This window comes from Manis javanica, chromosome 10, assembly GCF_040802235.1.
Source record: "Manis javanica isolate MJ-LG chromosome 10, MJ_LKY, whole genome shotgun sequence".
Taxonomy (NCBI): domain Eukaryota; kingdom Metazoa; phylum Chordata; class Mammalia; order Pholidota; family Manidae; genus Manis; species Manis javanica.
Genome location: NC_133165.1, coordinates 84,798,079 through 84,825,405, shown reverse-complemented (window position 1 = coordinate 84,825,405; position 27,327 = coordinate 84,798,079). Strand labels below are relative to the sequence as shown.

Genomic DNA, 27,327 nt, shown 5'->3' with positions numbered 1-27,327 from the left:
CCTCTACCTAGGCTGCAAGGAATAGAAGTTGAGGTTAAGTACAGAAAAACAGGTACCTTTCCTTCCCCCAACTTGAAGCTAAGACAGAATCTGTTGCAAAATTCCATTTCCTCTTTCTGCCCTGTTGAGCTGGGCCTAGATATATTTTATAGTTATTTGTAGACTTTCTGTCTTCTGCCATACTGTGATCTTAAAGACAGGAGGGAATTAGGTCTTATTTGCCTTTGTCTCCCATATATACGCACAAGTACACACAAGTGGGTATTTGCCCATGGTGTGCTCAGTAAACATCTGGAGAGGAGACAGACTAGCTCACACTTGGCTTTTCAAGAGCTGCCCATTTGGGAAGTCTTATTAGCCTGGAATCTAGAACCTAGTTAATGATTTGTTGTTTTGGATGACAATAATTATTTACTGATAGAAGCAAGAGGGGGCCCTACATTTCCAAGTGATAAGGAAATAGAGAAGTATAGGAGACAGATGAATGAAGTTCCTTTAGCTTTGTCCCTGTTGAGCTTTCTTCAAAGGGGCCTGGTAGCAGCGTGGGAAGGGTCCTTTCTTGTCAGACTTATAGGGTGTTAAGAGCTCAAAGGCATTTTAGATATTGTCCATTTGGCCTTAAACATTTTTACTGAGTCCCTACTATAAGCCATGCATTGTATTACTATGTGCTGATGAGATTTTTTTACCAGAGGAAAATCCACTTAAAGAAAGGGTGTGTAGCGGGTAACTGGCAAATCTGAGGCTAAACCTTGCCCCTGGCTGCCTGACATGTGCCTATTCTCTGACATGGGCTGTCCATTGTTGCTTAGGCCTTCACCTACCTGCCTTTCTCCTAAGCCCTGCTCCTTCATTCCAAGACCTGTCCCAGGAGAAGGCCAAAGAGTGAGAGCTTTCAACCTTGGCCATCTGGTCCACTTTTAGATAGCTGCCCTTGTGGGTCAAATGAGGGATTGGTTCACCAGGTGAGTCTGCCTACATAACGCTGCTCATGATGCCTGCTGAGAGGCAGCACAGGGAACTGGTTAAGGGCATGGAACCAGAGGCCAACTGCCTGAGTTAAATTTGTGCCTCAGTTTCTCATCTGTAAAATGGGGATGGTATAGTTTCTACTCCTTAGGGTTCCTGTGAAGATTAAGTGCATTACTGTATTTAAGTGCTTAAAACAGTACTTGGCCCACAGTATAAGCACTACATAAACATTTGCTTTTTTATATTTCATTTTTTAACTTTTTCAACCCAGCTGAGCCTATCCAGATTCGGGTATGAGAATGAATGGATGGGGCTGTAGTGGGGTACAGAACTTTCTGATGCATCCGTGGTCGAGTGATTCCCAGTAGTGTTTATCCTTGGTCCTGGCCCAGTAGAAGTATCCAGCTATCTGAGAGGCCTTCCACTTGCAGGCATGTGAGCAGCTGAGTAGGGTGTTCCACTTGAACTCATTTCCTCTTCTTCAAGTGGGAAGGTCAGCTGGGTGTCAGACTTGATACACACCACCATTTTTCACTAAGAGGCTCCTGATTTCCTGACTTTCCATCCAGCTGGATACATAATTATTTAATTTGGAGCTTTTAAGTGGTCCTAAGGAGAGCAGAAACGGGATATCCCAAGGAACTAGAAGCCAGTGGACAAGAAGGCAGGCGGATTGGGGCATGAGGACAGTATTGGGGTCTGTGGTCTGGAAGATGACCTTTTCCTGGAAATTTAGCCCCTGCTCAGGGAGAGGAGGGGGCTGTTTCCAGCTAACTGCCATGACCCTTTGGCTGCTCTAGGTTCCACTCCCCATTTCTCTTCCCCTAACCAAGTCCTGTGGTTCTCTCTGTCCCTTTTATTATTTTTTGTCACTACTTGCCCATAGAATCACAGAGTATAATTATAAAACAAACAAGTTTGTCATGCTTGGAATCAGATTTAATGTTATAAAAGTACTTCATATTTGCTTTTTATTTTGACAATGAAGTTACAAGGGCTTATTGTAAAATAGTCAAATGCAAATACAGAAATACAGTACATACCTGACATACATAAGTAAATGTAAATGTTTATAGGTTACATTAAAATGCATATATTTATATTGATAAATATAAATATACATACATATATACATATAGAGATATAAAATGTAAAAAGTGGCAGGCTCTGTTAATCCTGCTCTTCATATCACTCTTAAATATTTGGAGTCTAGTCCACAGATTTAATATTTGTTTTTTTAACAAAAATTGAATCATACTATCCATGCTATTCTGCAACTTATTTTTTACATAACAGCTTATCTTGTTTTTCTCTCTTTAAAACAATTAAAATCCACAGGAAGGCTGTAACAATCATTCACGTATCTCTGACATCTTTATATGTTAACGGCTGCAAAGCATTGTTAGGGCCTTTGCAAAGCATTTCAAGGCTATCCTATTTAAGGCTGAGAAGTAGTGAGGCTTGATGTTACCACCCCCATTTCACAGATTAATAATAAATTGAGCTGGCATTAGAATCTGGCCCCTCTGTCCAGACTCAGTTCTTTTCACCATCCCATGCTGTCTCTTTATAAACTTGGGATTCAGATGAGGGACTGAATTATGTGACTCAAGTTCTTAGCATTTATTGATCCCTGATACTTACATAACTTCCTTCTTGTAAGAAGTAGAAGAGGACTAAAAAGGATAATTTATCTACCCTTTAGGATTAGAATCAAGTAGATAAAATAAATATATACGAAAAAAGTCCTACACTTGCTACACAACACGTAAATGAGTGCTGATTACCAGGGAATAAGCAAGAGGAAATTAACAGTGAGAACTGATGTATTCATTTACCATTTATAAATGCCTCCTCTCTGTCGGGTCCCTTACCCCAGAAGAGAGGTGTATACAATGTCTATAATACACATTTAACACCTACATTACTATTACCATTCTCAATGCTGAGATTTTTTGGAGATGTCATTGTTCCTGGTTTGTTTGCTTATTTGTTTTTAAATAGTCTTCACTGCTAGAGTCGCAGCTCTAAAGGAGATTGATAGTGACAAAGAAAGACAATGATAGAGAAGGATGAGTTACCCAACAGAGTTAATCGGGAAAAAGCTAACTGGAGGACCGGAGTTTCAAATTGAATGCTTTGGCAGAGGAAGGAAAAAGCAGCAGAGCCAACTGAATCTGTATGATCAGGGAAGTAGTTGGTACTTACCAAACATAAGCTATTAAACTGTGAAACATCTCAGTCAATGAGTTTTCCTAGTTCTTCCAATTACTCACAACCTCACCCCCTATCCCCACTCTCCGTCAAGAAGTCCTAGATCCTCTGTCTTCCTCATATAACCCAGCTGATGGAAGGAGCAAGGCAGGAAGGCAGAACTGGAAGTCGCCACGGTACTCAGTGCCCCCAGAAAAAAATATTTTTAACGAATTCCATGAAAGACTACACCCTTTCTTCCTAGTAATCCAAACAGCGCGAGTTCCCAAGTAAATTATTTTTGTCTAGCCTATTTCTCTTGAAATTTAAACTCTTTCTGAGCTCTTAAGATAAAAGGGAGGAGGCAAGAGCTGGCCTTCCCGATAGTGACAAAACAACGGAGAACCTGGATACTCGACCGTGACTGGAAGAAGTGGAGAAACCCGCGCCCCCAAGAGGCCTTTACGCCCCAAGTCTCACTACGCCGCTGTGCCAGCGTCACGTGATGACGCAGCGCGGCGGGTGAAATACAACTCCCAGCGCGCCACGCGGCCCTCTGGCGTTACGCAGCTCTCGCTGATTGGGCTCCGGAGATATTTGAAAGGAGGGGCTGGCGCGGAAAACGAAGGTTACGTTTTGGATCCTTGCGGAGAACTTTGGCGGCTTTAAGTCCTAGACCTGGGAAGGACGGCAACCTTTGGGGAAGTTAGGCCCGGACGGACTAGTGAGCTTGTGTACGCGCCAAGGTGAGTGAAGTCCCCAGCTACGACTGTGAGGGAGGGTCGGGAGACCTTGGGACGTCCCCATGAGCGCTGAAGAGCTCTGTGGAGGCCTCCGGCGTGGGGCGTTGGTGTACTAGAATGGGTGGTGTGGCCGGGGGTGAGCCAGGAGGTAGGAAAAACGGAAGCTTCGGTTTTCAACAGGAGCCCGGCGTCTTGGCATAGACTTTATTCCAATTAAGATTTCTGATGGGATTATTTGCCCCTTTCGCGGTCTTCGAGCCGTTCTCGCGCCCTCCATTTAGCTCCATTACAAATCTCTTTCTCCAATGCGCCTCCTTTTCCCTAGCCCTCTGGTGCCATGAGAAGCTTCAAAGGAGTCAACTTTGGGGCTCTGCTAAGCAGCCTGAAGGAGACTAAAGAGTTGCTAGCTGACTTGAAGGTAGGGGTGCTGTCTGGCTCTGAATATACATGGCTTTCCAAGCTGAGCTGTTTTGTTTTTTGCCTTACTTGAAAAGGCAGATTAGTAGAAGATCCTCTCCTGAGCAACCTCATTTCTTTCCCTTCTTTGGTAGCCCCATTCACATCTTCTTCTCTAGGAGTTCCTGTCCAAGATTCCACCTGGTTCTTCCAGCTGCCGATTCTATGCTGAGAGGAGACAAGCTTGTGATGCCATACTGAGGGCTTGCAACCAGCAGCTGACAGCCAAGTTGGCCTGCCCTAGACACCTGGGGAGTCTACTGGAGCTGGCAGAGCTGGCCTGCAATGGCTACTTGGTGTCCACCCCCCAGCGCCCACACCTCTACCTGGAACGAATTCTGTTTATCTTTCTGCGTAATGTTGCTGCACAGGGAATCCCAGAGGCCGCACTCCGACTGGCTAAGCCCCTTCATGCCTGTTTGGTGCAGTGCTCTCACCAAGCTGCTCCTCAGGACTATGAGGCTGTGGCTCAGGGCAGCTTTTCTCTGCTTTGGAAGGGAGCAGAAGCCCTGGTGGAGCGGCGAGCTGCCTTGTCAGCTAGGCTGCAGGCCTTGAGCTTTCTAGTACTCTTGGAGGATGAAAGTACCCCTTATGAAGTTCCCCACTTTGCTTCTCCAACAGCCTGTCGAGTGGTAGCTGCCCATCATCTATTTGATGCCACTGGGCATGGTCTTAATGAAGCAGATGCAGATTTCCTAGATGACCTGCTCTCCAGGCATGTTATCAGAGTCTTGGTGGGTGAAAGAGAGGGCTCTCCTGGTCCTCTTTCTCCCCAGAGGGCCCTCTGTCTCTTGGAGCTTACCCTGGAATACTGCCGTCGCCTCTGCTGGAGCCACCACCATGCCAAAGCCACCAGGGCAGTTGAGAAAGTCCACAATTACTTAAGGAACACCAGTCTGGCCCCCAGCCTCCAGCTATGCCAACTGGGAGTTGAACTGCTGCAGGTCAGAGAGGGAAGACCCCAGGCAGTGGCCAAAATTCTGATCAAGGCATCAGCTCTCCTCAAGAACAACATGGAGGCACTGTCACCCCCACTGCGGGCATTGTGTGACAGCTGCCAGTTCTTCTTCTCAGGCCTAGAGCGAGGCACGAAGAAGCGCTATGGACCTGATGCTATTCTGGGCCTCTTTGCTTTTCTTGGCGGATACTGCTCCCTCATCCGGCAGCTGCAGGATGGTGTGAGTTAAGGACCTAGAGGTAGGGTGGGAATCTGGTTCTATGGATTCACTATCAGGCTAGGGTCTTTGGTAAGATCTGGAAGCCCTGGCTCCCTTCATGGTAAATTGTTCTCTGGACTTTGGCCAGCCAGCAAGCAGCCTAATCTATTCTGAGAGGACAGTAGCCCATTCTAATGTTCTTCCTCCTCCCTGGGATGTGCCAGCTCTCCAGGACTCTGGGCCAGTTTTCAGCCTGGAGTTCACACATTCTCTCTGCCCCTCAAACCAACCATCCACTTCCCTCCTCAGGTCTGCAGGGACTCCTCCAAGCAGCAGCAGTCTTTGGTTCAGATGTACTTCCAGGGACTTCACCTCTACACTGTGGTGGTTTATGACTTTGCCCAAGGCTGTCAGGTACTGTCTGGGAATCAAACACCTGGACAGGTGCTGGGGTCTGTGGTAGCTCGGTACCCTCAGTAGACCTTTGGGGTTGCTTTGGCTTTAGGCTTGGGGTTGGGGTGGACGTCACCTTGGACCCATTTTGTCTCCTCCTACTCTTAAATCCTTCTTGTCCCTTCAGGTAGCTGATTTGACTGACCTCGCCCAGCTAGTAGAGAGTTGCAAATCTACTGTGGTGTGGATGCTGGAGGCCTTACAGGGCTTGTCAGACCAAACGCTGACGGAGTATCTGGGGATAACTGGTTAGTGCCCTAGGGCCCAGATGCAAGGTTCTTAGTTCTCTGGAGGGTCATCACTCTTTAGGCAGGCAAGTGGCACTTACTGGTTAGTTCTGACCATGGTAGGGTCTCCTTATGGTTTAAGGAGACAGTGAAGAAGTTGTTTCTAAGTGACAGTTACACTATACTTAAAAGAGGTAGAGAAGTGATGAAGCAGCTTGTAGCAGACACAAATTTTTTCTCATTGACTTTGAAATCTGAGTTGATATTTGTTTCATGAAAACATTTGTACATGTGTTGTTTGATATACAACTTTATGACCTATATAATTTAAAGAACATTTATAACTTAAATTTTAAAAAAACATTTACATGGCTCAAAATTCAAATTGCACAAAGGGGCATACACTGAAACTCTCCCACTCCTATTCCTAGTCACCAAGTCCCCCTTGCAGAGGCAACTAATATGATCAATTCTTAGGTATCCTTCTAGAGATATACTATGTATATATAAACCATCATGTATATATTCTTATCCCTACCCTCTTTATTGAAATATATTTACAGAAAAGTACTAAGATCAAGAGTTTGATAGATTTTTACAAAGTGAATGTACTTCATAACCAACATCTAGGTCAAGTACAGCATGACTTGGATGTCAGAAAACCCCTCCTTCTGCCCTCTCTAGTCACAACCTTCTAGCAACAACCACTGTCCTAACAGCATAGATTGACTTTGCCTTTTTTTTTTTTGGTATTCCATAACAAATTTCCCCATCATTTTACAAAAAGAATGGCCCTTTAATTTAAATCATATAAATCTAATGTGTTCAGTCATTGGAAGGTTTTGGAGAATTTGTCATTCTCCTATTTTCAGTGGTTGAACCTAGCCATAGGGATGAGAATATCATCAGAAGTCGAAGAAGTTAGTATAAAATTCTCCCACAGTCTTCCCATTGAAGACTGACTTTATTTTGTCCCAGCCATCTACACTGATAGCCAAGAAGCTACATAAGCTAGAGTTCAGGAAAATTATATTCATTCAACAAATATTTGTTGAGTACCTACTATGTTCTGGGCACTGTCCTGAGTGGATAAGTCAGTAAACAAAGATCACTGCCCTCATGGAGCCATGTTATGGTTGGGGGAGAAGGGCAATAAAAATAGAATAATTGACTTATTGACATGTTAGAAAGTGGTAAGAAATATAGGGAGAAAGGAAAAGTGGAGCAGGATCAGGGAACTAAGAGTTTAGGGTGGGTAAGTGAAGCAAGTAACCATGTAAGTAAAATGGTCAGGGTAGGTATAAGGTGACATGAGCAAAACCTGAGGGTTGTGAGGGAGTTGGCCATGTAGACCCCTGTGAAAGGACATCTCTAGCAGAGGAAACAGCCAGTGCCAAGGCCCCAGGATAGGAGAATGTTTCTCTAAAATGCTGGCCTTTGGAGCAAGTTGACAGATTGGCATGTAAGGAGAGATTGGCCCTGTGTGGGAAAGAGGACTCTGGCTTTTATAAAACAAGTGCAGAGGACCTTTTGCAGCCATGTCTGAAATTCCATCCCTTTGTGACTTTTGACTGGAGCAAGAACCGTAAAAGGCATTTCAGTGCACCTTCCCACATTCTCAGGAAGATATGTCTTCCCCTCTTTCCAAAGAGCTGAGACAGAAGTACAGTGTTCGATCCATGCCCGTTTGAATGGATGACGAAGTTCAGGTTGTGTGAGGATACTACAAAGGTCAGGAAATTGGCTCAGTAGTCCAGATTTATAGGAAGAAATATGTCATCTACATTGAATAAGTATAGCAGGAGAAGGCAAATGGCACAACTGCCCATGTGGACATTCTCCCCAGCACTAGACTAAAACTGGACAAAGACTGCAAAAACATCCTTGAACTTAAAGCCAAATCTCGACAAGTAGGAAAGGAAAAAAGCAAATATAAAGAAGAAGCAATTGAGAAGATGCAGGAACAAAGTACTCGTATATGCAGCTTTCAATAAAAACTTAAAATGAGAAAATAAGTGAAGAGGGGCTGACTGGTATGGATTTGCCTTATCAAAATGGAAGGTATGGGCTGACTTGGAGCAGAAAGAGGACAGCTGCCCATCTCATTCCCTAGTGATAGGGGTTTCTGTCTGATCTGGAAGCTACTGAGCTGACCACCAACAGGAGAGAGCAGTGGGAACCGTTCTGGAGTCAATTGTCCTTTCTCTCCCCTGCAGCCTCTTACACCAGTAACTTGGCCTACAGCTTCTATAGTCACAAGCTTTTTGCTGAGGCCTGTGCCATCTCCGAGCCTGTCTGTCAGCACCTTGGCTTGGTGAAGTCACATACCTACCCTGAAGTGCCTTCTGAGAAGGTATGAGGGCAGGAAGGGATGTATGTTGGGCGGGAGGAAAGGGCTTGAGTAGCATGAAAGGGCCTCACCAGAACTCTGCCTCAGAGTGTAGGATATTAGGAGCTACATGTTGGCACCAGTACCTAGGGCAGTGTTTCCCAGACCTTACCTGTACTATTATTTACTTAATTTTTTTTATTGACTCACTTTTTATATTTAGCCTGTCCCAAGCCAGTGGTTCTCAACCTGGCTGCACATTAGAATCCCCGATGGAACTTAAAAAAAAATTCTAATGCCTGTTCCAGGCTCATCACATAAGACAGAACCTCTGTTACTGGAGCCTGGGCGTCTGCATATTTTTAAAGCTCCTCTAGGTGGTCCTTTGGGCAACCAGAGTGAGAACCTCCATCTTAAAACAAGAATACCCTTGAAGTGATGTGATGGGTTGGCTGGATTGGCAGGCAGAATGGGTCACAGAGGGCCTTGGGTTTCATCTTGAGAGAGGTTGCTGAACCTCTAAAGGATTTAAGTGGAGGCAGGATATCAGAGTGGCGCCTTGTGTTTCTCTGGCATCACTGTGTCAGATGAATGAAGTGCAAGGACAATACTCCATTCCTGCTCCAGCCTAGGCAGGAAGGGGTGGGTGTTTGAACTGAAGCAGATCCCTGAAGGATGGAAAGAAGTGAATGGGTGCAAGAAGCCATGTGTTAGCCTGGCAGGTGGCTGGCTGGAAGGAGAGAGAGGAGGCAGTCAAGGTTGGCCTTGCTTCTGACTCAGGAACTGGCCTCGATTTGGGGAGAGGAGATTACAGGAAGAGGAGCAGGTTTTTATGGGTATGGGCCATGAATGTGTATGGGTGTGGGACTGAAGCCTCAGGCTGAGAGCCCTCGGGGCATTTGGTTCTTAGCTATCTTCTGCCTTGGGGGTGGGAGGTGAGGGCAGGAGGTGCATATACTTGTGCAAGCAGGACACTCCCACCCTACAGACTCATTGGTTCCTCTCTCCAGTTTGCCCTCTTCTCTTTTTCTGATCAGTTGCACAGATGCTTCCGGCTGCATGTAGAGAGTTTGAAGAAACTGGGTGAACAGGCCCAGGGCTGCAAGATGGTCACTTTGTGGCTGGCAGCCCTGCAGCCCTGCAGCCCTGAACACATGACTGAGCCAGTCACCTTCTGGGTCCGAGTCAAGATGGATGCAGCCAGAGCTGGAGACAAGGAGCTACAGCTGAGGCGAGTTGGTTAGAAGGGGACAACCATGTTTACCCTGTGACTAGGGCTGGCTTTTTGAATTCATGATCATGTCCATCCTTATGTCTGAAAAAGGCACTGATTCTTCCATTTGTCATTATTCATCAAGTGCCTACTAAGTGTCAGCCACTGTGTCTGCTAGGTCCTGGGGGAACAGCGGCAACAGGCAGTGTCCTTGCTTTCATGACCGGAAACTTACTGAGCTCTCAGCAAGCCAAAGCTGGGACTCGGGACAGGGCAGAGGCATGGGCTTCCGGCCAGTGCTAAATCTGCCTCCTCTCAGGACTCTGCGAGACAGCCTGAGCGGCTGGGACCCAGAGACCCTGGCCCTCCTGCTGAGGGAGGAGCTGCAGGCTTACAAGGCGGTACGGGCTGACACAGGGCAGGAGCGGTTCAACGTCATCTGTGACCTGCTGGAGCTAAGCCCCGAGGAGACACCGACGGGAGCCTGGGCTCGAGCCACCCACCTGGTGGAACTGGCTCAGGTGCTCTGCTACCATGACTTTGTCCAGCAGACTGACTGGTGAGGACAAATAGTTGGAGAGGTCACTCTTGCCTCTTGCCCCACATCCTCTTACCCTTTTCGGAGCCTGTTACCCTCTCCATGTTCCTGAGCTCCTCCTTCAGTTTGTAGCCATGGGAGCTCATGCAAACGGTGTGGCCATCTGTCCCTACAGAAGTCCCTTCCCTCAACACTGTGGCAAGTACTCATTGTAGCCCAGCTTAAGTGCATCTTCTCCTCACAGCTCTGCCTTGGATGCTATCCAGGAAGCCCTACAGCTCCTGGAGTCTGTGAGGCCTGAGGCCCAGGCTGAGGATCAGCTTCTGGATGATAAAGCACAAGCCCTGCTGTGGCTCTACATCTGTACCCTGGAGGCCAAAATGCAGGAAGTAAATGTGGCTGCTGTGGGGCTAAGCAGAACTGGGTACAGGGGTTGTTTTCCCTGGGCCCATGTAAGCTGGTACCACCCTCTTTTTCACCCTGATCTCCCCATCCAGGGTATCGAGCGGGATCGGAGAGCCCAGGCCCCTACTAACTTGGAGGAATTTGAAGTCAATGACCTGAACTATGAAGATAAACTCCAGGAAGATCGTTTCCTATACAGTAACATTGCCTTCAACCTGGCTGCAGATGCTGGTGAAGACTGTAAACATGGTGTGGTGGGAGAGGGTCTCCTTCGTGGTTTTCTAAGTGCAGAACGGGGACCCCAGATGTGGGAGAGGCTGGCCCTGTGGGTGAGAGGTGGGCACAAAGGGTGGGGGTGTTATGGAGAAGGCCGCATTCTCCCCAGATGGCCCATGCTGAGAGCATGGCTGGTCTCTTTCTTCTGACTTACAGCTCAGTCCAAATGCTTGGACAAAGCCCTAGCCCTGTGGAAGGAGGTGCTTACAAAGGGGCAGGCCCCCACTCTGCGGTGTCTCCAGCAGACTGCAGCCTCACTGCAGATCCTAGCCGCCCTCTATCAGCTGGTGGCAAAGGTAATGGGGCAGGTATAGATGTAGACCAGAAATCTAGCTCTTTCACCTTCTTTGGCCTGTACATCTACTGAGAAGCCCCAAACCCAGTGTGGGCTCTATTAGAACATGGCCTTTGGCAAGTTACTTAACCTTCTAAGCCCAAGTTTCCTTATCTCTAAAATGGGGACAATAGTAATACTACCTCATAGCATTGTTGGCATCCAATGAGATAGGCATGGAAAATGTGATAAACAGAATAGTCAAGCGTTAGCTATAATTATTAATTATTAGATAACTTGAGGCCTGTATACTCAGAAATACATACATGCCTATAGATACAATTTTATATTTTACATGCACTGTCAGGAGGTTTCACAGACTTCCTGAAACTCTTCCCTGAACCTCACATTTGGAATCCCCAAAAAAAAAACATTGCACATAAAGGCTGTTTGTTACCATGGGCATTTAGGCCATATTTCCAGCACAAGGAGCCTGGGAAGCTGCCCTGATTTGAGTCTTGGCTCTATCACATACCTGTTATTTGAACTTAGACAAGTGACTTAACCTATATGAGTCTTAGTTTCTTCATCTATAAAATTGGCATTAGAGTTGATGTTAAAATTAAATGAGTTGATGCATGTAAACCTCTTGGTACAGTACCTGGCACTCAGTAAAACCTGGCTATTGAGGATGACTGGCATCAGGCTTTAAAACAAAAGTGGGTACGATGGTTTGCAGACTCCCTCACTGCTCTCATCTCAGGCTTCCTGAAGTTGGCTGATGGTTTCTCTCTCTGTAGCCACATTCTGTTCAGGCCCTGAGGTCAGACTAAGATCCCAGAGGGCTGAGATGTGGAGGGTAGAAATGGAGGTTTGGGCAGGAAGTGGATAAATGTGTTGCTCCTGGCCGACCAGCCCCTGCAGGCTCTGGAGGTCCTCCTGCTTGTACGGATTGTCTCCCAGAGACTGGAAGACCATGTGAAGGCAGCTGGCTCCTCGTGCCATGCCACCCAGCTGCTCCTGGCACTGGGCTGTCCCAGCTATGCTCAGGTGAGTACCCAGTCAGTCTAGTCTGGGGGCCACAGGGGGAACATGTCTTTCCTGACCCTCTGAGAAGATAGGATGTCAAAAGGGCAGCTTCTCTGCCTTCTACCACCACATTCTTCTGGAGATTCATGAAGTGTGCAGTGGTTGGGAGCTGTGGGAAGAATAGTCATCTTTCTCCTCATTACAAAACCAGTTGTCCATTAAGTCTTAAAGAATCTGCACCAGGAGTATACCACTAATCTCCTATTTCCCAGCCATTTCTGTTACCCTACTTGATGTCTCTTCGCTCACTTATGACTGTTAATGATGTCTCTTAGCTGGTCTCCCTGCCTCCAGCTTCTCTCTTTTCCATTTTGTTTTTTTATTTTATTTTGTTATCATTAATCTACAATTACATGCAGAACATTATGTTTACTAGGCTTCCCCCTTCACCAAGTCCCCCCCTACAATCCGCATTACAGTCACTGTCCGTCAGCGTAGTAAGATGCTGTAGAATCAACCACATTCCTAGGTCCCCATACCACTAATGGCATTGTGTCATGATTAAATAGGTATGCTTGTACCTCCACTGCATTGCTAGCTATTGGTGGAAGGTCCTGACTACTCTTTACTCAGCTTTGTCTTTCTAGCCTAGCAGTTAACAGGAAGGTACTAAATGAACATTTTAGTGAAAGAGTGAACAACTCCTATGTAGATTATAATATTTGAAATAATTTAATATTTGGACATGTCCAGCATTTTGCATGCACATGTTTTAATTTGAAGTGTCTGGCTGCTCTCCTCACCAACACACTCATACACCCCAATCACTTCCTTAGTTACACCTGGAAGAGGCAAAGTCAAGTCTGAAGCTTCTGGATCACACCACTGACTCATACCTGCTCCTTTCCCTCACGTGTGACCTTCTTCAAAGTCAACTCTGTTATGCTCACCAGCAGGTATTTTTTGCTTTCTTAATCCCCAAAGGTCCTGGGTATTGGAAGGATTTTAGGATTTTCTGGGTATTTGTCTGGCTTCTGAGATTTCCCTGGAGCTAGGAAGAACATACCTGATCCTGAGAAACAGTACCATTTCCTAGCCTTGCCCCCTCAGTGAAATGTTCACCAGAACTCCTCTAGTAGAGATACTATCCTTTTTATTCTTTGTCAGTTTCTCCAAGGGCAAGGGGGAAAGTCTGTCCTATGACTAGAAACTGGGGTGATAGTGATCCTGGGAAGGCATTGGAGCCCCAAATTGGAAGTCTAGTGGGATCCGAAAGACCTGGGTTTTCTCACAAACTAGCTGTGTGACTTGGAGTCTTGAGCCCTCTCAGGCTCTAGTTTTTTCTACAGCTGTTAACATTCTTAAAAGTAAAAAATTGGGCCAGATGATCCCCAGGGGCAGCTGTAGCTCTGAATGCCTGATCTGACGGCTCACTGCTCTCTTCTGGCCCCCTCCTGCTCCCAGGTGACTGAGGGTGCTTCTCTGTTGCTGTCTGTGCTTCGGGACCCTGCCCTCCAGAGATCATCCAAGGCCTGGTACTTGCTGCGTGTCCAGGCCCTGCAACTGGTGGCAGTCTACCTTAGCCTCTCATCAGACAGCCTCTCAGCCTCCCTGGGGGAGCAGATCTGTGCCCAAGGTGAAAGAACAGGGTGGATGGCCCTTTTGGATCCATGTGTGTAGTTTGTCTGTTATCAGCTCTTCTCTGCCCTAATCCCCCCTGCTGTCCAACCATGTGGACTGGCCTACCTAGAAGCTACCCAGAGTAGGCATGGGATAGCAAATGAGTGTAAGTTTGCCTATTGACTCTAACTGATTGCTAGTGACTGGCTTCAATACTATAATGACAAGTATTCTGAGACCCTGTGTGGTCTCAGAAGAAAAGAGTTCTGTGATTAATTCTTGTCCGCCTGATGTACAGAAGGAGAAGAATGGCAGCATGCTTTGGGTTTGCTATCAAAGTAGCTGAAGGTGGTGGAAGTTAGGGCCACATCATCCCCCTTCTCGCCCCCTCACACAGGCTGGCAGACTCCTGAGATAGCACTCATCGACTCCCATAAGCTCCTCCGAAGCATCCTCCTCCTGCTCATGGGCAGTGACATGCTCTCAGTTCAAAAAGCAGCTGTGGAGACTCCGTTTCTGGACTATGGTGAGTCTGAAAACAGTAAGGCCTTCTAGAAATGGATAGGCTAGATGGTGGGGCTGGTGCTTTTGTCTCCCAAAGATCCAGGCTATGACTGAGCGATGATGGTCTTATCTCTCTCTTCTGTGCTACAGGTGAAAATCTGGTGCAAAAATGGCAGGTTCTTGCAGAGGTCCTGAGTTGCTCGGAGAAACTTGTCTCTCACCTGGGCCGCCTGGGTAGTGTGAATGAAGCCAAGGCCTTTTGCTTGGAGGCCCTGAAACTTACGACAAAGCTACAGATGCCACGCCAGTGAGCACAGGGCCTCAGAGGATATTGATTCCAGAACCTAAGTGCCTGCGCCTCCTGACCATGGGTTCCCAAACTGTTCACGGATTAACATGTCATGTTTAGAGGGGCTGGTGGAAGAATGCACTTCCATGGCCAAATAAGTGGGAAATGCTGAGTTAAACAAGTCAAATGTTTTTTTCCTATAGGAATCCTCATGTCCTTCAATATACTAACATGCATTGTACATCTCCAAAGGCAAGATCTAGTGTGCAGTGTTTCCGTAAATCTCTTTGCCCACAGGATCCTTTTTTGAGGAATGTAGTTTGGGAAATTCTGTCCTCATGCACAAGGATGAGAGAGAAGTGTAGAAGGTATTCCTCAGAGAGCCTTAGGAAGTACAGGCCTTTTGGATGCAGGGAAGACTGACTGATGGCTTTGCCAGGGAAAGGGGCAAAAAAGACAGACTCTCCAAGAAAACAAAGGACTCCACTAACCAGTTGCCACACCTCTCCCACAAGGTGTGCCCTGTTCCTGGTGCTGAAGGGGGAGCTGGAGCTGGCCCGTAATGACGTTGACCTCTGTCAGTCGGACCTGCAGCAGGTTTTGTTCTTGCTTGAATCTTGCACAGGTGAGCCGCCACACTCACACCCGTAGGCAGCGGTGAGGGTGACACATACACTACCGAACATCTTTGTATGTAAAACTTTGGTTCCCGTCTAAATCAGAGACTAGCCTCTGATCTCAGGGCAAAACTCCCTATACTTCAGCCAGACCACTGGTGTCCCTCTTCCAGGCAGCTTGTGCAGGACCAGTGCTACCTGGTTCTAGTTTTCAGCACTGTCTAATACAATTTAAATTTCAGTCCCTCAGTCACTCACCACCTTTCAAGTGCTCAATAGCTACATATGGCTAGTAGCTACTGTATTGGACAGCACAAATGTAGTGTCCTTGGGAGGGTTTAAGCTAATAATAAAATAGTATGTTTATGTACATTTTTTCTTATCAACCACTAACACCTCTAGTACTTCATTTGACAAACCCCTGAAAAATCAGGTGGGGACATAGATTTTTTTTTTTCATTTGTAAAATGAGAAAGTTGAGAAATTCAGTGTGTTTGGCCAGGATCATAGGGCTTGTCAGGGACAGGAGCCAGGATTAACACTCGGGTCCCCTGCTGCCAGCCCCTTTTCCTGGACCATGCAGCTTTCTCAGATGCAGATGGGGGTTTTGTGGGCTCTATGAGTCCATTATGGAATGGGAAGAAGACTTTAGAGATTTTATCAAAAAATAATAAGCCATACTAATATTTAGTATGTTTATACAGTAATACATATGAGTCACTAGTAAGTAGTCAGACACATATTAGGGAGTTGGACCCTGGGGTAGTTTGGGAGGCACTTGGTATCATTTTCTCCCAGTTTTATAATTCTTGTTCCACTCTCCCCAGAGTTTGGTGGACTAGCCCAGCACCTGGACTCCGTGAAGAAGGTCCACCTGCAGAAGGGGAAGCATCTGGCCCAGGTTCCCCGACCTCCAGAGCTCCCAGAGGAGGAGCCCTTCCTAAGAGGCCCTTCTCTGGAGCTGGTCGCTACTGTGGCCAAGGAACCTGGCCCCATAGCACCTTCTACTAACTCCTCCCCAGTCCTGAAAGTGAAGCCCCCACCCAGCCCTGGCTTCCTGACCCATTTGCCCACATGTGATTGCTCACTCTGTGCCAGCCCTGTCCTCTCGGCAGTCTGTCTGCGCTGGACACTGGTCACAGCAGAGTTGAGGCTGACCATGGGCCGTGAGGCCCAGGGTCTCAATATGCTGCAGGTCGTGCTGAAGGGTTGCCTTGCAGCCACCGAGCGCCTTACTCAAGCTCTACAAGCTTCCCTGAATCACAAAGCACCCCCTTCCCCTGTCCCAAGCCTCTTGGATGAGATCATGGCTCAGGCATACACACAGCTGGCACTGGAGGGGTTGAGCCAGCCATCGAACAAGAGCCTGGGGAAGGTCCTGGAGTCAGGTCTAAAGTTTGTGGCTGCTCGGATACCCCACCTGGAGCCCTGGCGAGCTAGCCTACTCTTGATTTGGGCTCTTGAAAAGCTGGCTGGCTTCAGCTGCTGCACTACTGAACTCTTCGCAAGCTCCTGGGGCTGGCAGCCGCCATCAATAAAGACCCCGCCAGGCTCAGGGCCCTCTAAGCCTTGGAGCCAAAAGCATTCTGGACGGGGGCGCCAGCAGGCAGTCTCCACCACCCTTCCCCTCCATAATACTCTGGAAGGTGGAGGACCACCCTGTACACCTAAACCCACAGGTCAGGTCAGGCAGGCTGGGCCTCGTGTCCCTTTCACTGTGTTTGAAGAAGTCTTCTGCACAAAGAGCAAGCCAGAGGTTCCCAAGGCCCCCAAAGTACAACAGAGGGTCCAGACACGCCTCAAGGTGAGGTGGGACTGTGGCTAGGTGGTGTGGGTGTCGGGTGGGGGTGGTCCTGGAGAAGAGTTCTGCAGAGCAGGTGTCTCTGGAATAGCTTCCCAGGGCCTGATGAGACCTTCAGCTCTTCTGGCATCTGCAGGATCCCTACATCTTTGACAGCAAGATCTAGTTCCCAGTCTCTTTGTTTCAGACAAAAGGCACTTTCCATAACGCTACATATGGTTCCTTTCCCTACTTCCTTCTCATCCTTTCTCCTTATCTTCTCTCTTTCCCTCCTCTCCACACCCAAGAGTTACTGTCCCTGATTGATTATGGTGGGTGTGTATGGGAGGTTAAATTCTTTAATCTTCCCCAAAGGCCTGTGCAGTGGTGCCCCCACAGCGCCACCTTCTGGGAGGATGATGTGTTGTCCCTGAAGGCCCCATGGCCCTTCCTCCCCTTCTCACCCATCCCAGATGAACTTCAGTGATGACAGTGACTTGGAAGACCCTTTCTCAGTTGAGGCACAGCTTGCAGAGGAGCTCAAGAGGCGAGGCACTGCTTCCCAAGGCCGGGGCCGGGCTAGGAATGGCCCAAGCTTGAAGACTGTTACAACGGCTGCGCCAGGTAGTGTCCCCAAGCACCCTGGCCTTGGTGGCAGAACCCGGAGAGCCAAGAAGGTGGCATCAGGACATTGTGAGGAGCTGGGCCCCGAGATCATGAGGACCATCCCTGAGGAGGAACTGACTGACAACCAGTTGGAAATGAGCTTTGAGATCCTCAGGGGCTCTGATGGGGAAGAATCAGCCTCAGGTATGCTGGCAAGGGTGGGAGATAGAGATATATATGTTTTGGGGGATTACCCTGGGGCCAAAGCACAAGAAATGACTAGTGCCAAAGATAGTACAGAAAGAGCTTTTTCTGGCTCTGGAATGATCCTAGAAAGAAGAACAAAGGAGATGGCAGGAGGAGGAAAATCATGTTCTTTCCTCAGGTGGGAAGGCACCAGCTCCTGGGCCTGACACGGCCATAGGAGAATGTGAGGTACTGAGACGGGATTCCAGCAAAGAAGAACTGCCCGTCCTGGGCCCAGACAAGGAGAGAGACAAGGCTCTTGATCCTCGATACCAACTCCCCTCGACCCCTGTAGCCATTGGTGAATATTCTGATCACTGGGAGAGGGCATGCCTCCAGAACTCTTGATCCCAGTGCCTTTCTAGTCTGTCCACAGGTCTTGCTTTGGACCCCCACCTAGATCAGGTGTTGAGTCTAAATCCCAGCACTCTCTCTGCTAGCTGTGTGCAAGTCCCTCAACCTCTCTAAGGTTCTATTAACTTACCTGTAAAATGGGGTTTGGGGAGGACGAAATGAGTTGATGCATGTAAGTTGTGTAGGACCCCACTTGGCACATTGTCCTTGTAAGTGGTAGCTGCTATTTTCCAAGTGGGAGATGAGATAGGGACTCCTTGGAAAATTCCCATCAGCTAGGAAGTAGAGGATTCATCTGCAGCAAGGTCTTGACCTTCCTCTAGGTCTCTCTACCCTGGATTCCATCTGTGATTCGCTGAGTGTTGCTTTCCGTGGGGTCAGTCACTGTCCTCCTAGTGGGCTCTACGCTCACCTCTGCCGCTTGTTGGCCTTGTGCCTGGGCCACCGGGATCCCTATGCCACTGCCTGCCTTGTCACTGAGTCTGTCTCCATCACCTGTCGTCACCAGCTGCTCACCCATCTCCACAGACAGCTCAGGTGAGTGCCCACCATCCCCCAAGGCTCATGCTGCGGTAGACTGGAGAGAGGGTTCAGACTCTGAAGTAGGGAGAACTCACCCCTACTTGTGTTACCTGCAGCAAAGCCCAGAAGCACCGGGGATCAGTCGAAGTAACAGACCAGCTGAAGAAGCTAAGCCTCCAGGAGAGGCAGGGAGATGTCCCTCTGGCCCGCATCCAGCGCCTCTTTTCCTTCAGGGCTTCGGGATCTGGCCACTTCCTCCAGGCTGAGAAGGAGAGATTCCAAGAGCACCTGGCTCTGATCCCCAGTGGTATGGTGCCTTCAACTCACTCTCCTGTCCTTTTGAGCATCTTCCCACTAAGGCGTTGGGTGAAGGAGTTTAAGGCATTAGTTAGTTCACCTAGATTTATGATCCTTACAGACTAGGATGTCCTACTTTTTCATTGATTAGTCATTTACCAGACATAACCTAAATCTGTAAGTCTTTTTTTTTTTTAACCTCAACTTTGAATTACCAGAAAATTCAGTGTCTTTTTTCACGGGTAAGTTCAGGTGTCTGGGTTTCCCTACACTAACGTGAAACACATTAACAGATGATTTGAGTGCCTCCCTCTGTGCAGCGCCCTTTGTTAGTTTCTGTGAGGGAAACAAGTAAGTATACAAGACATAGTATTTGTCCCCAGAGAGTTGTTAGGACAAGAGGGAGAGCACCTTGAACTCCAATTATCAGGAAAGACTTCTTGGTGTTTACTGAGTGATGAATAGGGAATGAATGCAGAAGACGGAAGGGAATTCCTTGTAAGAGCTGAAATGACTCTGGGTATGTTCTGTGTCTCAGGGGTGACTGTGTGTGTGTTGGCTCTGGCTACCCTCCAGCCTGGAACTGTAGACAACACCCTCCTGCTGACTCGCCTGGAAAAAGACAATCACCCAGTCACTGTGCAGATCGCCACTGCCCAGAATAAGGTAGGTTTCCTGGGCCAGGGAGCAAAGTTGGGCTGGGGTCGGCTTCCGGTCAAGCTGCTGCTCATATTCTGTGGCTGGGGGATGGAGAGAGGTGATCACTTGGACAAGCAGATATCTCACAACCCCTTCATCCACAGTTTCCTTTGAGTTCAGCCCTGAAAGAGTTTGATGCCATCCAGAAGGAACAGAAGGAGAACAGCAGCTGTACTGACAAGCGTGAATGGTGGACAGGGAGGCTAGAACTGGACCGTAGGATGGAGGTGTGTGTCCCCAAGCTGGCATGGACTCAGGCCTGCCCTAGAAAGAGCCAGTGCTGAGTTACCCTGAGTCCTTGCTGGAAGTGTAGGCCTCAATAAAAAATGATGTCCCCCTGGGAGGGACTTTGAATAAGAGCCCAAAACTTGAAGGGGTTATGGCAATGGAATGTTCAGAGATAATTATAAGAAAAAGGGTTCAAGCCCAAATATGAGCTTCCTGGCTTCAGCTTTCATTGCCTACGTGTTCATATTTATCAAAACATATTGATAGGTAATAAATGATTTCTCTGTATTCCCCAGAGTCTCAGCAAATGAAAAATGTTTCTAGCTTCTTGCCTTTATGACTGGCAGATATTTAAGACAAATACACACATTGGAAAACCCGTTTCCTCAACTCCAAAATATCAGTGCCTGTGGAGAAAGAAACAGCTTCCTCTCTGACTGAAGGTTCTATTCTTCCACCTTCAGGTTCTCATCACTTCCCTAGAGAAGCATGTATTGGGCTGCTGGAGGGGGCTGTTGGTGCCATCCAGTGAGGACTCCAGCCCTGCCCGGGAGGCCTCCCAGCTACAAGAGTTGCTGCAGGAATGTGGCTGGAAATATCCTGATCCCACTCTGCTGAAAGTGAGTTAAGAAATCAGGGAAGGGGACAAGTAGTGACTCTATAGCATCTTACTACACTGATGGACAGTGACTGTAATGGGGTATGTGGTGGGGACTTGATAACAGGGGGGAATGTAGTAACCACATGTATATTGTATTTCAGTGTATATTGTATACAATGAATTGTATATCGATACCTTAATAAAAAAAAGAAAGAAATCAGGGAAGGTGAAGAAACTAGACTTAATTCTTTCCCATCTGCCCTTGTGAGTGGAGTTGGGAGCTCTGGCACTCACTGACCACTGTTGCCCTGCAGATCATGCTCAGTGGTGCCAGCACCCTCACCCCACAGGATATTCAGGCCCTGGCCTATGGGCTGTGCCCAACCCGGCCAGAGAGAGCCCAGGAGCTCCTTAGTGATGCAATAGGACGTCTACAGGGTCAGACGGTACCAAGCAATAAGCACCTTGTCTTAGTGCTAGACAAGGTAAGGAGCCAGGGACGGGAGGGCCGTGTCTGGTGGGCACAGGGCACCACCTCACCTCTATTCCCCTTCTGACTCCTGTGTATACCTTGCTAGGGACACTAACCTCTGAATGCTTCTTGCCCAGGACCTGCAGAAACTGCCATGGGAGAGCATGCCCAGCCTCCGGGCACTGCCTGTCACTCGGCTGCCCTCCTTCCGCTTCCTACTCAGCTACTCCATCATCAGAGAGGTGGGGCTCGGGGAGAAGGGTCTCAGGATGATTGGTGACAGGGGAGACCTCAGAAGATAGGAGAGGGTTTTAGGAATATATCAGTTATGGAAAGGGAATTGGAGTTTGATGGAGCTTGAGCCCTCTGGCCAGACCAGGATCCTGAACGCCAGTGTCTCCTCCTCAGTCTGGGGCCTCATCAGTGCTGAGCCAAGGGGTGGATCCTCGCAGTACCTTCTACGTCCTGAACCCTCACAATAACCTGTCAAGTACAGAGGAGCAATTCCGAGCCCGTTTTAACAGGTTAGAAATGACTCAGGGATAAGGGTCAGAAAGGGGGTGGGGAAGGGTTGAGACAACATAGAAGGGCAGCATGTCCTTCTCCAGCATCTAATGTTCCAGCCCACCTTCTCCCTAGTATTCCCTCTGCCCTCTTTGCCACATGACCCCTGTTCTTAATCCTGCCTTTCCCCTGCAGTGAAGCTGGCTGGAAAGGGGTGGTCGGGGAGGTGCCAAGCCCGGCACAGGTGCAAGCGGCCTTAACAGAGCATGACTTATATATGTGAGTGCTTAGGGTGGGAAAGTGTGGAAAGGGGCAGTCCCAGAGGAGTCTGTCTCCACAGTTAGTTTTGGGGCTTTAAAGCCCCCTGCTGACTCAGAACACTGATTCAGAGGCCTGGTTCCTGCTAGGTCAGACTCATCTCATCTCCCTCTGCCTTAGCTATGCCGGGCATGGGGCCGGTGCCCGATTTCTGGATGGGCAGGCTGTCCTACGGCTGAGCTGCCGGGCAGTAGCCTTGCTGTTTGGCTGCAGCAGTGCAGCCCTCGCTGTGCACGGAAACCTGGAGGGGGCTGGCATCGTGCTCAAGTATATCATGGCTGGCTGGTGAGTCTTGAGGGGCACGGCCCATCCTAGATCCCCAACCCAGGTTCTTTCCCAGGTCTGCACCCTCAACCTTTCCTCTTGTCCTAGTTCCCTGGTGCACCTGGGTCTTTAACCCTTTGTCTTCTTCTGTCTTCCTAGAACTATAGACCAAGAGACTCCTCATTGACTCAGTCCTCACTACTCACCCACCACTACCACCAATCATGTTTTCCTATGTATTCTGTTTTAGAGTCCTTATGTTGTGTTTATTCTTTCTCTTTTCCCAGCCCCCTGTTTCTGGGAAACCTATGGGATGTGACTGACCGTGATATTGACCGCTACACAGAGGCTCTGCTGCAGGGCTGGCTCGGAGCAGGCCCAGGAGCCCCTCTTCTCTACTATGTCAACCAGGCCCGCCAGGCTCCCCGACTCAAGTATCTTATTGGGGCTGCACCTGTAGCCTATGGCTTGCCTGTCTCTCTGCGGTGACCCCTTGGAGCTGCCCTATTGCTGACAGAAACCATGTGACTGTTCTACCTCCCATACTTAGATTTAACCTTTAAGATAAATATTTTAAGAGCTTTTCCCCAGTATTTTATATGGACTATTTCCTTTTTATTTCACCTTAATATAAAATAAAGATACACTACTTAAACTGTTTTGTGTAATTTCTCTGAGAACATTTGAAGACAAGATTACTGCCCCCCCCTCCACCTCCTACTATTCCCACTATGCGGTACTACAAACAGATGAAAACAGGTTGCAGGAGTTCAAGTCAGAGCGTTGGAAAGAAAGGCAAAACCATAAAACAAAGCTAGGCCTGGCTTGGACTCGGACAAAGCTGGAGGAGAGAGGGATATCAAGATGCTCTAAATGGGAGCAAAGGCCCAAGGAAAGGTAGAGAGAGATGCATTGAGAGTGTCTTGGCCAGGTACTATCATGTCTGTCCTGTCTCCCTGCCCTCCAGTATCCTGGGAATGACACTAGCTTTAATGCTTCTGTTGCTCTGCCCCCATCCTAAGTGGATGGTAAAGGCTCGCTCTCCCCACACAGCTGTTCCATACTTGTCAGTGCTGTGCAGATGCTGTAGGGTTCTGCTGCTTTGGTATGGTTTTTCTCTCTCCAACTAGATTCCAATGTGCTTGGAGGCACATTATCTTTCACTCTTACGTATTCCTCATAGCTAGCACATGGTAAAACTGATTAAAAAATCTCGTGCTTTACTTGTTGGTTGGTAATGTGCCCCCTTGTTGTTCTTTCCGCTGTCAGACTCTCTCCTGTTCATCTACCCAAAGCACCACTATATGCTACTACCCCTGACCAGGGAACTTCAGAGGCTTCTTGTCTTGTGGTCACTAGGTTTATACCACCCACGTGGAGTAGCATACATTACAATGTTATGGTACTGTCTGAGTACTTCTAAGATTTTTAAATTCATTGACAGCAGGAATACTGTTTACCACACCTTGACCGCTAGGCTTGGGATGTTTTGTGAAAAGAACGCCCAACCTTCTGTCTGAGCTCGAGACTCAGGACATAACCCTTCCCTCCCTTCCGGGATGAAGGATCAGAGAGATGTCTGGCGCAGCGAGGCCTCCTGGCACAGCCATCGAGATGCGCAGCGGACGGCTAGAGCGTCGCTCGCCGAGCCGGCTTCCGTTCCGTTAGTAATCCTTCCCAGCATGGCGCAGTCTGTTAACATCACGGAGCTGAGTCTACCACAGCTAGAAGTGCTCAAGAATCAGCTGGACCAGGTGGGGACAGCCCCAGAGACACCCCTTTCCTGCCTCACATCCCTTCTGCCCACGCGTACTCCCTCGTCCCCCATTCCTCCCCACTTTGGAAGGTTCCCTTCCCCTGCGAGTCCCCAACGCTGTCCCAGGGCCCACCCCTTCTCCAGCAGTGGCCCCCTCTCCCTCCAGCCTCTGACCCTCTTTCCCTTCCACTGTAGGAAGTGGAGTTCTTGTCCACGTCCATTGCCCAGCTCAAGGTGGTACAGACCAAATATGTGGAAGCCAAGGACTGTCTGAACGTGCTGAACAAGAGCAACGAGGGTATGGGGTAGGCGCGTGAAGAAAACCTGGGGGACGTGGCGAGGGAGCTTCTCCTCTTATCCCGCCTTCTGAACCAGTTTTTCTTATCCGAGAGGAGAAAACAGCCCGTTGAGTATTGCATACTGCTACACGAGCCCTTTGCATGTTGCCCGTTAGAATTGAAACGTACGGGACATTACTCTGTTCCTGTTGCCCGTTTCTGTTCTTTCCTATTTGTGCGCTGTGCCATGTTGGAACTCCGTTTGACGTCTAACTTTGGAGCTGACAACCTTTCCCAGATGTTTGTCTTAATTGCTTTCACAGGGAAAGAATTACTCGTCCCATTGACAAGCTCTGTATCCTTTCCACAGGAACTGCTACCCTGCCCCCTCCTTTTCTTCCCGACCCTTCTCTGCAAAAAAGGGCTGAAGTGGTCTTGATTACTCCAGAGTGCCCCCATGATTCTAACAACACCCTTATTAAACATATAGCTCTCCTATCTAACCTGGCCAACATCCAGTAATGACTTGTGAGCACCAAAGAATATGTAGAATTGAGATATTATTTATTTCCCTATGCTGTTTGAGAATATCATCCAATATGGAGATAAAACTGGGGGCTTAAACTCATAACTTAGAAGACATAAGCAATAGAATAATAGGGATATAGAAACAAGGGGGTTTGATGCTGTTTATTAATTCTCAATTTCAGCTTGATTGTGGCTCTTTTTCTTAAATTGTTGTTACTAAGAAACCTGGATTGTGCCTTTTTTTTTGAGTGTTCTACTTGAATAATCAAGTTATGACAATAGGACACCTGTAAACTGTAGTCAGAACTAACAAGCTTTAAAAAAGAAAGTGTAGTGGATATTTTGCTGCCCTTGTCTAGCTTGGATTAATACTTAGTCCATAGGCACACACCTGATCATCTGATCATCTACATTTGCCCTCTTACAGCACTAAACTATGTTTTCTACCTTTATCTTGCATCTACTTACCACTTCAGCATTTTATTAAAAATAAAAATAATAATAATAAAGGGAGAAATGTGGGATCAACATATAAATCAAGTATAAAAATCAAACGAATATTCATATTTGACCTGATTGTTTATAGGTCATAATGCGTGATCAAAACCAAAAGTTTCTGTGATAAATGCCCTTGTACTGTTCACCATGTAAGAATTCGTTCACCCATGTAAGAACTTGTTCGTTATGCTTCAGAAGATTGGAGACTGGCGAGAATTAGGCTTGAGATGGATTAATGATTGTACATTGAGCATTGACCCCCCTATACTGAATTTTATTGTTGTTAACAACCATTTGATCAATAAATATGAGAGATGCCCTCTCAAAAAAAAAAAAAGTGTAGTAGGGGTTGGCTAAATAATGAACATTATATCCATCAGGAATTAGGTAGTTCATGGTTGGGCATGTTGAGGGAAGTGAGGCTGGCTTTTTTCACTTTACTACTCTGTAGCAGAGTGTATCTAGTCTTTCTTGAGAGGCTCATGGGAAGAACTGTAAGAACTGCTTGGAGGGTGGGAGATGGGGTCAGGGCAAGAGAGTGTCCAGCATTATGTCATTTTCTCCATAAAGAATCAGCTTCTCTGTTTCTTCTCACTGGAGTCTACAGCTAGAGCTCCAAAGCCTCTGGATTATTCAGTTCCTGTACCTTATAGTTTATTAGAAAAGGAGGGTCTTAGGAGGCCAAGCAGACTGGCTGACAAGGAATCGTGACTCATGCTGGGCTAGTTTTTCCTTAATCCTTGCTTCTCAGATGTATGTCCCTGGGAAGCTACATGATGTGGAACACGTGCTCATTGATGTGGGAACTGGCTACTATGTAGAAAAGGTGAGTGGAAGGAAGCATGTGCATACCCCTCTGAGCAGGAAAAGGGAGTTTAGGGGAAGATCTAGAGTATGGCATGGGATCTTCTCATAGCCCCTCATTCACCTGTGACCTTACAGACAGCTGAGGATGCCAAGGATTTCTTTAAGAGGAAGATAGACTTTCTCACCAAGCAAATGGAGAAAATCCAGCCAGCTCTGCAGGAGAAGCATGCCATGAAACAGGGTAAGCTTGGCCTGGGGCACTTCACCTTTTCTACCTCCATGATAAAGAACACAGATTGCATGCAGTGTGAAGCATGGCGCTGTTCTTTTTGCTGGATTAAAACTATGTCTTTCTCTTTGGTATATTGATATGTTATTCTCTAGATTCTGAGCATTACATAACCACTGTCTGTAGATTTCTGGATTAGGTGCTTGAGAAATTTAGAGGAAGAAGTTCTTGCAGAGTTCCTATCTACTGGGGATGGAATGGAGGGAGAAGAGACATGTAAATGAACACCCAGGAAAGAAATATAGCTCTAACTAAAGTATTAGCAATTGCAGCCCAGCTGCACATTAGAATCACCCAAGGAGTTTAAAAAGAAAGCCTGGACCCACTCCAAACCAACTAAATCCACCTGATCGTGTGTGTTTTGGAGGGTGGAGCAGGAGCAGATTCCAGTGGTCAGTGTTTTTTAAAAAGCTTCCCAGGTGATTGTTACATAGTCAGGTTCAGAGAACCACTGTTTTAAAGGCAGTCTTTTCTTTTCCATGTAATAATTTTCTGGTTATGTATGACTCATTTAATATTGTTTTTGTCCGTTTTTGTTTTTCAACGTATATCATACTGACACATTGTAGACTCTACATTTGTTTTAGTGTGTCTCCCACAGTGAATAACTGTAATTAGTTATCTGCCTGTCCTTAAACTTCTCACTTTTCCTTAACTCTGGAAGTGACAGAGTTCTCCCCTTCGGCTCCTGACCGCGGTCTATTTTTCCACAGCTGTCATGGAGATGATGAGCCAGAAGATTCAGCAGCTCACAGCCCTGGGGGCAACTCAGGCCACTGCCAAAGCCTGAGAGCTTGTTTCAGAAGCGGGCCTATCTACCCCGCTTCAGGGCCTTGGGACATTGTGGGCGTGGCTTCCTGGAGTCGGAGAAGGGTCTTGTGTTTAATGCTAATAAATGTGCCAGCTGGGCAGAATGTTGGTCTTTTCTTGCATAAGCAAGGGACTGGTGATGAGTTGGGGAGGTCGAGAGGGTGTTGGCCCTGGC

At 47.6% G+C, this 27,327-nt stretch overlaps 2 protein-coding genes and 1 pseudogene across 4 annotated transcripts; all 3 read left to right on the top strand.

Moving 5' to 3' along the window:
• Positions 1–2,145: 2,145 nt before the first annotated feature.
• ESPL1 (extra spindle pole bodies like 1, separase) lies at positions 2,146–22,841 on the top strand. 3 transcript variants are annotated; one of them, XM_017673498.3, is made up of 31 exons: positions 2,149–3,911; positions 4,234–4,326; positions 4,484–5,542; positions 5,831–5,935; positions 6,102–6,222; positions 8,418–8,554; positions 9,568–9,761; positions 10,063–10,302; positions 10,526–10,670; positions 10,779–10,935; positions 11,119–11,258; positions 12,152–12,286; positions 13,102–13,221; positions 13,730–13,901; positions 14,283–14,411; positions 14,540–14,696; positions 15,194–15,303; positions 16,123–17,099; positions 17,549–17,885; positions 18,067–18,228; positions 18,605–18,818; positions 18,920–19,110; positions 19,639–19,766; positions 19,904–20,026; positions 20,492–20,647; positions 20,943–21,113; positions 21,238–21,342; positions 21,509–21,624; positions 21,800–21,883; positions 22,043–22,207; positions 22,474–22,841. In XM_017673498.3, the coding sequence occupies exons 2-31, from the start codon at positions 4,246–4,248 to the stop codon at positions 22,673–22,675; spliced, it is 6,333 nt and encodes a 2,110-aa protein (XP_017528987.3). In that variant the 5' UTR covers positions 2,149–3,911; positions 4,234–4,245; the 3' UTR covers positions 22,676–22,841. The 3 variants fall into 3 exon arrangements, with proteins under 3 accessions (XP_036863073.2, XP_017528987.3, XP_017528997.3); XM_017673508.3 differs by having other exon boundaries at positions 2,150–3,911; positions 10,779–10,917; XM_037007178.2 differs by lacking the exon at positions 21,800–21,883 and having other exon boundaries at positions 2,146–3,911.
• On the top strand, positions 7,487–8,411 carry LOC108405313 (large ribosomal subunit protein uL24 pseudogene; annotated as a pseudogene).
• A 942-nt stretch (positions 22,842–23,783) lies between the features above and the next one.
• On the top strand, positions 23,784–27,256 carry PFDN5 (prefoldin subunit 5). Its single transcript, XM_017673487.3, has 6 exons — positions 23,784–23,940; positions 24,138–24,240; positions 24,544–24,575; positions 25,998–26,072; positions 26,189–26,294; positions 27,056–27,256. Exons 1-6 carry the CDS (start codon positions 23,869–23,871, stop codon positions 27,130–27,132), a joined length of 465 nt encoding a protein of 154 aa, XP_017528976.1. The 5' UTR covers positions 23,784–23,868; the 3' UTR covers positions 27,133–27,256.
• Positions 27,257–27,327: the final 71 nt, after the last annotated feature.